The following is an 11,772-nucleotide window of genomic DNA, read 5'->3' as shown; positions in this document are numbered from 1 at the left end:
CATTTACATATCTGAAAAAGACCTCATGGTAAGCCTTAGCGAACAAAATGTTATCAAAATTTACCGTATGATAAAAGAGAATGGTGAAGATGGAACAATAACCCCTCTACCAACTTTGATAATAACTGTAATGGGAACAGTAGCATCCAAATTCCTTAAGTTTGGACCGATTAGAGTAGCAACTCGCGCGCGTGCTGTAAAATCTCGTGAGGTACAATTTGAAGGGTAAATTGCCTGACTCAGCGAGTAACGCTTTACTTGGGCTAGTACTAAAGGCCCCTGATGCTAGTCTTATTATCTTGTGATAGCTAGGTCTCAGTTCTTCAAGCGTTTCCCAGGTGGCACGGCTGAAGAGTTCAATACCGTCAGTAAGTTTGGAATAGACTAAGCTTCTTCCAATTTTTTGACGTAGAACTACGTCTTTCATTAAGGGTGCCAAATCAGAAAACAAGTCACGTTTTTATGGAATAAAATTAACGTTAATAACTATTTTTGCCGCGAACGGATTTTGGCGATTTACATACTAAACGAATCGGAAATTCCCTAAGATTTGTTTAATATGCTATACATTAGAATCCCTTTATTTGTAAATGGTTAAAATTCATGAAAACTTTAAGCGTTTCTATTTTCCCATGCATTTGTTCAGTCCATTTGTGTGCTTTCCCGAACAGAGCTGTCAATAACGAGCAACTTATCGACGAGCAACGAAGGGGAAATCGTAGGATATAAAGTCACCGTGAACAAAGGAAAAGAAGAAGAATGAAGGGGAATACTTGCCTAGAGTATAAACAGTGGATCTCGCTGAGGCAAACTTTCATTCGGCATCGGACTGTTGAGCAATCCAGTTCACTTTGCTTTTGCTGCGCTTCGATCTAAGAATGGACCCCACCAGTGTTAATTCATCTTGGATATCGTCGTGTTGTTTTTCCAGTTAGTTTTTCGCGTTATTCGTATCGTGTGTTTTTTTCCGCGTCATAAATTGGACGTTCGCACAGTGTGTGATGAGCAAGATGAAGAGGAAGGCTGGCTCGAGCCCTGCAAAAAACGAACCCATTGCCAGGGGCAATTAAATTTATTTTTATTTTTTATTTATTTTTATTTATTTAATCGTCATTAACAGGCGGAATTTCGCCCCAATGATAATAATGAAATCTACGTATTTGTTCAAAATTTTTTTGCCGAACCGCATTCCTTGAGTAGTGGAAGTCGAAGTCAGAAGCTACTCTGTTGAACAGACGCTGAAGACCCAATATGGCTGAGTTGTATCCATGATTGGTACGACGAAAAGGAACTCGGAGGAAAGCGTGGTCACGTAAAGTTCGAGGTTGAACCAGAAGGTTGATGTTCTCCAGAATAACTGAGCATTCTGTCCTAGCCAATAGCACATCATATACAAATAAGGCGCGGTTCACATCCCTTCGCACGTGCAACGTGTCAAGAGCCATTAGTTGGCACCGGCTTTCATAGCTAGGTAGCTGATGGGGGTTACTCCAGGGTAATCGTCTTAAGGCGAACCGGACAAATCGCTTTTGTACAGCTTCGATTCTGTTGACTCCGTTCAGATAGTGCGGATTCCAAATTACTGAACAGTATTCCAGACTTGAACGAACTAGAGCGCTGAACATAGATTTGAGGCAGTGTACGTCGGTGAAATCCCTCGCAGTGCGCATGATGAATCCAAGACTACGGGAAGCTTTTCCAACCACGTAGTTGACGTGAGTTTTGAAATCCAGTTTACAGTCTAAATACACTCCTAGATCCTTCACGCAGTCAAGTTTAGTTAGAGGAGCATCGTCGAGAGAATAGTTGTAGCGAATAGGATCTTTCCTTCTTGTGAAAGTTATCGTGGAACATTTGCTTGGATTCAGTGTCATACGATTCTCCACGCACCAATTCTGGAAAATTTCAAGTTGTTGTTGAAGAAACAAGGCATCAGCCTCCGAGTTAACGTGGAAAAATATTTTCATATAATCGGCGAATGAAAGATGAGGGCCCTCCTGGACGAAATTTACGTCATTAAAATAGATGAGAAATATCAGAGGGCCGAGATGACTCCCCTGAGGTATTCCTGATGTAGCAGGGAATTCTGCGGAGAAACAATCGCCTATTTTAACCGCGAGAGAGCGTCCGACCAAATATGATGTGAGCCAATGTAGAACATTGCCGCTGAAGCCAAGCTTATCCAATTTACCCACCGTAATGTCATGGTTGATTTTATCAAAGGCGGCGGACAGGTCCGTGTAAATCGCATCCGTTTGGGACATACCTCCGGACATTCCGTCAGCAATGTATGTCGTAAACGAAAGAAGATTCGTTGTGGTGGAACGCTTCGGCATGGAACCATGTGGATCGATTGATATGTAATGTTTACAGTGAGTGAAAATCGATTCGATGACTACAAGCTCAAACAGTTTAGAAGCCGCGTTCAGAGTGGAGATACCTCGGTAGTTGTCGACGTTTCTTCTATCGCCTTTTTTATGAACGGGGAAAATGTGAGCCTTCTTCCAAAGCGATGAAAAGATGCCTTTTATCAATGAAAGATTGAACAATAAGCATAGTGGAAATAACAGCCCTGCTGCGCACTTTTTCATAATTGATGCTGGGATTCCATCGACGGAATTCGAGGATTTTAGTTTGCTGATGCCCGATTCCAACATTGCATTATCCACGGTGATTCGGAACAACGAACTGTTCTGTATTGGAACGTTTCTTGTGGCCCTCAAGAGCTGGTCTAGGGACAAATTCTCTTTCGAGAAAGTGCTGGAAAACTTAGCAGAGAAGAGGCTACAAATTTCCTGTGTGTCAGACACTTCATGTCCATCGTGAAACATAGAAGACGGTAATCCAGACTCCTTACGCTGCTCATCGACGTATTTCCAGAAAGATTTAGGATTACTCTTGAATTTGCGCTGAATACGACGTAGATAGATTGAATAGCATCGTTTGCTTGATTTTTGGTACTGATGGTTCAGTTGTAGGTATCGTTGTTTCAAAGATGGGAGACGGTATTTCGAATATTTTCTAAGTGCAGCCTTCTTAGCGGTTTTAGTCGACGAAGGTCGGTAGTCTGCCAGGGTTGATGAGTGGATGATCGTATAAACTTCTTCGGAACATGTCTGTCGATCAGATAGCTCACAATGTTCGTGTAGGTTTGGACAGCAGCATCGACGTCGTCCTTGTCCAAGATTTCATACTGTAACGCCCGAGCGGTCTGGGGCATCTCCCCCTACTCAATGAGTTTTAGGGGAAACTAGAAGAGTTTCCTCTAAAATTGGTCTGTGAGGTTATTTTTATATATAACTGATTGTATATTATTTCAATTTTTGTGTGTTCTTCATTTGCTATGATATCTGTATTTATTTATCTCAACTCCCTCAATTCTGAAATTCCGCAATTCCAAATGAAAAATAAAATTATCATATCTCCATAAAATTTTCCAAAACGCCTTATCGATAAACACTTGTGCTTTTACAGCTACAATAAAAATAGTTTTCTTTTCTTTTCAAATTTCTTCGTATAATACGTTTATTATTACTCCCCTATTTACTCTTTTAATTCATTCATCATATATTTGAAGGGTGTGTATACCTCTTCCATTAATTTTCTTCGCATTTATAGCGCTATTTCGTTTCATTCATATGTTTGATAATATAATTTTAACCCACATTTTTGTTACTCATGAACTTTTAAGTAAGTATTGGGACATACATGCCGTTACAGGAAAAAATTCCTGGTTTTCCAGCCCTTCGGTACATTCAAAAGCTATGATTGCGATTGATGGACACATTTTTGTTAAATTGGCTGTAGACATATATGGCTCAATGGAGCCGATCTGGCGTGGAGGTAACATCCATACTTCTTACGCTCAAGATCACGAGTTCAATTCTCACTCCCGACATTCTTCCAAAATGGAAGGTAAAAGTGACGAACCAGCCAGAAGCGTTGAAAGTCACTATAATACAGAAAAAAAAAAAAAAATATGGCTCAATCTTTTACTTTTTTTTAAATTCCACTTCGAAGTGTGTTTATTAAATTTGAAATCACACCTGTTTAAATCTCGATAAGTCCATTTCCCCAGATTGCCCTGTTCATACTTTTAAAGTATGGGAGACAGGAAAGTTTTTTCCAAACAAAATAAGCAGTTTTTACAGAATTGAAGAAATACTTTCAACTAATAATTTCCCTTCTTTGATTCATGTTTCTCAAGACTTGTTATCTTGTTATCCTGTAGCTTGTCTTTAGGTAGTATCATGTTTCCTATATTTAATAATTCCATTCATTGATTAGCCCTCGCCAGATTAATTTTATTGAACGATTAGTATATCCTTAATATCATTCAGTTTCAGTTGTTATTCACATAGAAATATGTATATATATTTTATTCGTTTGTTAATCACAATTCACGCTAATTTGTCTTGCTTTTCTACATTCATTGTTAATCGAAAACCATCTTAAAAATTAGAAAATTAACTTCTAAACTTATCCATGTCCATGTTTCCACAACACTCGGCCTATTAACAGAATCGACTACTATTTCTCCTATAATAAAGTAGCTTCTTACCGCCTTCTTTGACCAACGGATGGTTTTCCATATTCACCCGTCTATCCACAGCTTACAAATCTAGTGCAGCTGCCATAATTGCACTATTAGGTATTTATCAGCTGCTAGTTGTTTTTCCGCCGTTGTAGTTACCTCGACTTGTGTGAAGTTGGCGGCCAAAAACCAGCGGCTCGATATTCTGCTGCTCGAAGTTCACCCCGGTGCTGGTGTGGCTTATGTGTTCACTTCGATTACCAAGTCAAAAAGGTTTTGGTCGCACTAAATTTCCGGCAGTCTTACGACCTATCTAATAACTTCCTTTCCTCGAATCTCCGCTCAGCGTTGAACGGAGGACACTTTAGCCACCATTAGATTAACTTACTTGCGCAGTGGCATTTAATTTAGGAATTATCTTTTCTTGTTTTGGTAAGCACTTTTTCGGTTCAACGTCACATTCTTTTTACTCTTTCGATCTCTTCATTTGCTTTAGCTTCGATCTCACATGCACCAACATGGGTCACAAAAAATAATTCTTGATAGCACAAAATTTCGTCGCTTCTGGCAGCAGCGGAACGCCAAAATACACAACATACACAGTCAAAATTGAAACACTTCTATGGGTGGGCTGCTGTCCCCACTTGGACAGCATCCCACCGCTGTCACCAAATGTAACGCCCGAGCGGTCTGGGGCACTTTTCTTTTATGTTCTATCGAGAGAAACAACTGTTCTTCTCGATGTTCAACTATCAACTGATTTATTTTTTCTCTCTAATTCTCGATCCCTCTGTGAGGATGTACAGAACTCTAAAAACGTTAGAACTAACTTGGCTACCTGCTATGTGTAGGGAATTTTCAACTTGCACAGTATGGAAAATTCCATCGTTCCTGTTGGAAAATCCTTGGTTGGATTCTCCCCTATCTTCAGTAGGAATCTTTCTTATTGTAAATACTTATTCATATTGAAATTATCTGAGATGTTCTATTGGTGGGAGAGGGTCACTGCAATACCAATCAATGTCTAAAAGCACTCCAATTATGCTATTAAAGTCAGCACTTTTAAAATCATAGTGGACGGCGGTAGGAACGATGCTGAAGCTATTCAAACTGATATTCATAGTGAAAAGAAGTGGAGGGTGGTGAGGCGCTGATTTCACTAAGGACGCAGGTGCCACTGATAACATCGGAGCTTCATCAGGTTTGCTCAATAAGCAGAGATCGAGCATACGGTCATTTTCATTTCTAATGGAATTGATTTGTTGAAGCAAATTATATTGGCGTGTTGCAAAAGTTTTGGAAAGGATGGATCAATACTTATACACTGCTTTCGGGGCCACATGTATATATTGAACAGTGGTCGGTAAATGGCTGAATACAGCGAACATAGAACTCATTATGATGATCCATTTATAATGGTAGCCTATGATTCAGCAACTCCTATCTCTACCTCCCCGTGGTACCGACTGGGATACGAGCAGCCTTCGGAAAGATCGAGTAACCAACCTCGGTGGGACCTTAGGTCGTATGCAGACAGAGAAGGGGGCACTCGGGCCCCAAAGCTTAAGGTGTGTATACGATCCGTGCCGATAGTTGAATGGTGGAAGGGGCGATACAAATATGAAGCCGCGAACGGACCCTGTGGGGTACCGGGGCAAACCTCACAGTAATGTTGCCCTTGCTGTGGTATGGCAGGGTAGTCCACAGTCGACAATATATTTTCCCTAGCGACTCGTGGGAACCACATGAAAAGCAAAACCAACCCAATGCGAAGATCGAAGCGTATTCGTCACCCTAAGAAGTGTCCTTGTTGTGCGAACTCAGTGGCATCGTCGTCCTCATCGTCATCATCGTCCTCATCATCGTCGTCCTCATCATCATCGTCCTCATCGCTATCCCCTTCTCCGATTATAGATATAAATCCGGATGAAGAATCGAAAAGCGAGCAGCAATGGTCTGACCACCCATTAGCACCGCCATCGTCATCTGAAATGACACAAGACCCACTACACGTGGAATCGAATAGTGAGCAGCAATGGACTGACCACCCATTAGCAACGCCACCCTTATCAGTATCATGGGAACCACTAGCATCGTCATCCAGAGTGATGCTAGAGCAACTACCCCAGTCCCCTTCATAGAGTCGTTTGATACACAGCAGACGATCCAATTAGACTCTCCGAAAGAACTCATATGTGGGTGGTTTCCCGAATCGTAGTAATAACACGGTTTGGATAACATATAAATTTAACGTTTATTTAATTGTATTCATTACAAATAATGTTTATTAATCGAGCGATAAAATGTACGCGACTTGCGATTTCGTGATTCTGTCTCTAACTGACAACTCGTGTACACTCAGGTTGGAAGTTAGACAAGTGCATACATAACATTTCCTCCCTCCTTTAAGGAAGAAATCTAAGCAAACTACGGAGAAAATCGAAGAGGGGGACGACGCTGTCTGTCTGAACGGCGTAGCATAGGTGATGAGTTCTCACTTGACCGCTCCGGACTGTTACTCGGTGTCAAGAACCGTGCATCTGGCGTATCCGTCCAATTGGAAGACGACTCTGACATTGAACTGGATCCTTCGTTGATTGTCGGCTGGCGTGACGTCATGATACCTCCGTAAAAATGCATCCTACGGGATTTGTCACCTGATTCGCATAACATTGGTTCGTTCGCAATTGGTATGTACCTTTCGTTATAATCTTTGTCGTGGAAATGTCGAATCTGATCAATATGACGTTTGAGATGTTTACCTTCGTAAATAATGTCGTAGTGCAAATCTCCCAATCGAGCAGCAATAATTCCCGGAATCCACTTATCCATTCGAGGATTTCCTGATAGGCAATAAACTCGCTGTCCTGGGGTGAATGACCGGAACGAAGAGTTAAACGATGCTTGTTGTTTTTCAGAAACCTTTGTGCTGGCATCTAGTGGTCTAACTAGATCCAACCGTGTTCGGATGTTTCGACCTAGAAACAATTTCGCTGGTGATTCTCCGGTTTCGGCATGTGGAGCTTTTCGGTACTGTTGCAGGAACTCGTTTAAGTTGGCTTGCAAAGTGTTGGTTGTCGTTCCCATCGCCTTCAGTGCTCTTTTTATTGTCTGTACGTAGCGCTCGGCCTGCCCGTTCGTAGCTGGATGGTAAGGTGCAGAAAACTTGTGATACTTTACACCGCCTCGCTGGAGAAACGTCTTGAATTCCTCGGCAGTGAATTGTGGACCGTTGTCCGATACAAGGGTGATAGGTGCTCCGTAAGCAGCGAATAATGTGTCGAGAATGTTGATAGTAGCAGCTGCTGTTGTTGAGGTGGCGATTTTGACTTCCACCCACTTGCTATATGCATCGACGACGATTAGCAGCATCGCACCCGCCACTGGGCCTGCGTAGTCGACATGGATACGCTCCCACGGACCGTTTGGATACTCCCAATGGTGACTGCTGAATTTCGGTGGTGCTGGTGCATTTCATGCGCATTCTGTACAGGATTTGGCTGTACGTTCGATGTCTGCATCGATTCTTGGCCAGTATACGAAGGAACGTGCTAGTCCTTCCATTTTGACGACTCCGATGTGTGCCGCATGTAGGTCATTCAGGATAGCTTCACGCAAAGTTGGTGGTATGACGACACGATGTTCGAAAAGTAAACAGTTGGCAGCTAGGGTGTATTTTACTTCCGGGGCCTTGTAGTTTGACTGCGCGAGATTTCGTCCTAATTCCAGCTCTCGATAAATCTTTCCAAGATGAGGGTCTTTTCGTGTCTCGCGTGCAATGTGTTCAGCGCGCACTGGCAGCTGCTGGATCTGGTTTAAAGCAAATTGTTCGAATTCGTCTTCGTTATTCCTTCCCTCGTGCAGAGATAATCTGTCGACATCGGTTTGTGTAGATTGACTTGGAATTCTGGAACAGTAATCAGCGTTTGTGTTCTGACTGGTTGGCTTGTAGACCACATCGAAGTTGAAGTGAGCCAGATAATCAGCGTAGTTCGCCATTCGGCTAATGCAAAGTGTGGGGAGTGACTTTTCTGGATGTAGTATCTGTGTAAGCGGCTTGTGATCCGTGATCAGCGTGAACTTACGCGCGTACAGATAGTGGAAGAATTTCTTTACAGCCCATACGATAGCGAGAGCCTCCTTGTCGATTTGCGGGTATTTTTGCTCAGTGTTGGACATGGTACAACTGGCGTATGCTATCGGTCGCTCCGTTCCGTTGATCAGTCGGTGTGATAGAACGACACCGAGACCAGTTTTGCTGGCATCTGTTGCTAGGATTAGCGGTAATGCTGGATCGTACTGCATCAGCACTTGCGGAGAAATTAGAACCTGTTTCAAGTCTTGATAGGCCATGTCTGCTTCGGGTGTCCATTTAAATGTATCAGCAAGCAACATATCACGTAAACGTCTGGCTCTAGAAGAAAGATTGGGGATAAATGAGCTGTAGTAGGTTGCCTTACCCAAAAACAGCTGCAGTTCCTCCGGAGTAGCCGGTCGTGGTGCATCACGAATGGCTTCGATATGCTTGTCCGATTTATGTAGACCATGACGATCTATTCGATGACCTAGGTGTAGCGAAGACACATTTCGATTTGTTGAGCTGCAGACCGTTTTGCTTCATCCTCTCAAGTGTTGCGGTGAGAGCTAGCAGAAGCTCGTCGAAGTTTCGTGCAAAACGATAATGTCGTCGTAGAAGCTGACGACGTTATCTAATCCATGAAGAACGGACTCCATGCGTCGTTGCCAAATAGCTGGTATATTAGCAGCTCCGTATACAGCTCTTGTGGGACGAATGAGCCCATGCGTCGTAGTGTTGAGGGTAAGTACATGGCGAAACTCATTGTCGATTGGAAGGTGCGTGTAAGCATCGGTTACGTCGAGGTGACAAAACAAAGCAGCTCCCTTCATTTTGTTGAAGATCGTTTCAATTTTCGGTATCGGATGTTCGTCAATTATCATCCTTGGGTTGACAGTCGGTTTATAGTTACCGGTGATTCGGATGTTCCCATTTTTCTTTACAACGATATGGGTCGGCGATGCCCACTCGGAATAGTCTACTTTTTCGTAGAATCCTAAAGCGAGTTTTTTGTCGATCTCCGCTGCATATCGATCACGTAGTGCGAGAGGTACGTCTCGTGCTTTCACGAAAACTGGAGATACATTAGGTTTTAGATGAATTTTCGCTGATGGTCCTATGAGCTTTCCTGGAACATCGCTGAAGATGCTATCAAAGTTGTCCAGTAAAGTCGACAGATGCGTTGCTTGATCCGGAGTAAGTTCAGTGCTCGTAAGTGAATTGACGGATGTGTTTGAAGAGAAGATTCGATTCAGATTAATTTCGTCAGCGAATTGCGCAATCCATTCACGCCCAAAGAGAGAGTCGGACTCTCCGGACACAATGTACAAATTCAGTCTGCGCGTTGTAGATCCGATGGATACATGCACAGGAAGACGACCGAGACAGTTGATGATATGACCAGTATAACTTGAGAACTGTCTGTCTGTTGGTAGCAGAGAAAACTTCGGTTTGATTCTTTTCAGCGTCGATTCAGCAATGATTCCACACGGTGCTCCTGTATCTAGTTCCATTTGCAAGCGGTGACCGTCGATTGCGACGTTGATCATTTTCTTTCCGGTTGAAGAAACATTGTGGATTTTACTCAGTGACTGTATCAAGTCGACTTCTGAAGCTGGATTTTCATGAGTTTGAACCTGATCGGTGGAAGAGTATTGGGACTTCGATTTTCCTGATCGGCAGACTTTGGCTATGTGGCCCTTCTTGTTACAGACGTTGCACGTGACGTCACGGAAACGACATTGACTCCGCAGATGCTGTCCACCACAGCCGTTGCAGGAACCTGATCCACCAGCATTGTTCGGGTGACTTTTGGTTCGATATCTGTCGTCTGATTTATTTTCTTGTTGTTCCCGGTGAGAGGATGTCGTGGGATGATAAGGTTGGGGTTTCTTAGCTCTCGGCTTCTCGTAGCCAAGTTTGTTAGTAGCTTCTGAATACGTCAATTGTGTGAACGTGTTGACTTCTCGTGTCGTGTTCCGGGTTGCTTCCAGCATGTGGGCGATGTCGTACGCAGCGTTGAACGTTTCCGGGTTTTTCGCGATGATTTCGTCACAGATATCTCGTGCTTCAAGTCCGTGTAAAAGTTGTTCGATCAACATCCGGTCCAGAAAATTCGCAGTAGGCGGCACCTTGCTTCAAACGAAGAACGAACTGTGCGACGGTTTCGTCCTTTTGCTGTACGATGTGTCTGAATTTGACGCTCTCGACGAATTTATTTTTCGCACGATCGAAGTGGTTGACCAGGGTGTTACGTAACTCGGTATAGGGAATCTCAGCAGGATCACGGGGTGTAACAAGGAATTTCAAAGCGTTATTGAGTTCAGCTCCCATGTGAACTCGTGCAAAGGGTGCAAACTGGGCTTCTGGAATGTGACTCAGCTGCAATGCCCACTCGAATCGGTTGAAGTAATCAGCGACGGACGTTCCTTCGGATGGACGGTACTCTGGCATTGTGAACGGTGGTACTTTCGGCGATGGAGCAGCAGCGTCTCCGGCCGGAACCTGTTGACCAGCATTGACCTGATCGATGGCACCCGCGATGGATGCTTTGAGTGCTTGCGCGATCATTGCGGATAGCGCCTCCATAAATTCGGGATTCATTTGAGCCATTTTTTAGACGGAAAAATGTGCTTTCGATGCGACTATAACCTCACTTCCCGCGCGCGAGAGGTTTCTTCGACCAATCCCACTTCTGACACCAAAATTGTTGCATATGTGGGTGGTTTCCCGAATCGTAGTAATAACACGGTTTGGATAACATATAAATTTAACGTTTATTTAATTGTATTCATTACAAATAATGATTATTAATCGAGCGATAAAATGTACGCGACTTGCGATTTCGTTATTCTGTCTCTAAGGCGGCTCGCACACCGCAGCAATAAGCAACTAGCAAACTGCAGTACACAATATGCAACAGGAAACATATTTTGTTGTTCTTCGCATACCAGAGCAATAAAAACCCCTGACATTATGCAAACAATCGCCTTAATGTACGAAACTTGTCAAAATATGAGCGATAAGTTGCTATTCAACCGACACGCCGTGTTGCTAGCGACATGTGTTGCTCTGTAAAGGCGACAGCGATATCGTATTGCGTCGGTGTGCGAGATCAACAAAGATTAAATGGAAAAATCCATTGGTGATAATATTGCTTATT

The 11,772-nt window shown here is 43.2% G+C and overlaps 1 protein-coding gene across 1 annotated transcript; it reads right to left on the bottom strand.

Moving 5' to 3' along the window:
- Positions 1-9,178: 9,178 nt before the first annotated feature.
- LOC129773784 (uncharacterized protein K02A2.6-like) lies at positions 9,179-11,222 on the bottom strand. The gene is made up of 2 exons (XM_055777431.1): positions 10,742-11,222; positions 9,179-10,677 (listed from the first exon to the last, which is right to left on the bottom strand). The coding sequence occupies exons 1-2, from the start codon at positions 11,220-11,222 to the stop codon at positions 9,179-9,181; spliced, it is 1,980 nt and encodes a 659-aa protein (XP_055633406.1).
- Positions 11,223-11,772: the final 550 nt, after the last annotated feature.

The sequence above is a fragment of the Toxorhynchites rutilus genome, chromosome 3 (genome assembly GCF_029784135.1).
Source record: "Toxorhynchites rutilus septentrionalis strain SRP chromosome 3, ASM2978413v1, whole genome shotgun sequence".
Classification (NCBI taxonomy): Eukaryota; Metazoa; Arthropoda; class Insecta; order Diptera; family Culicidae; genus Toxorhynchites; species Toxorhynchites rutilus.
Note: the sequence above shows the minus strand (reverse complement) of the source record. Positions and strands in the feature narration are given on the sequence as shown.

Excerpts from the sequence above, each read along its gene's own strand:
- LOC129773784 (XM_055777431.1), bottom strand. The coding sequence starts at position 11,222 with ATGGCTCAAATGAATCCCGAATTTATGGAGGCGCTATCCGCAATGATC. Across the intron at positions 10,678-10,741 it reads CGTTCTTCGTTTGAAGCAAG|CACGAGATATCTGTGACGAA; the intron begins GTGCCGCCTACT and ends ACGGACTTGAAG.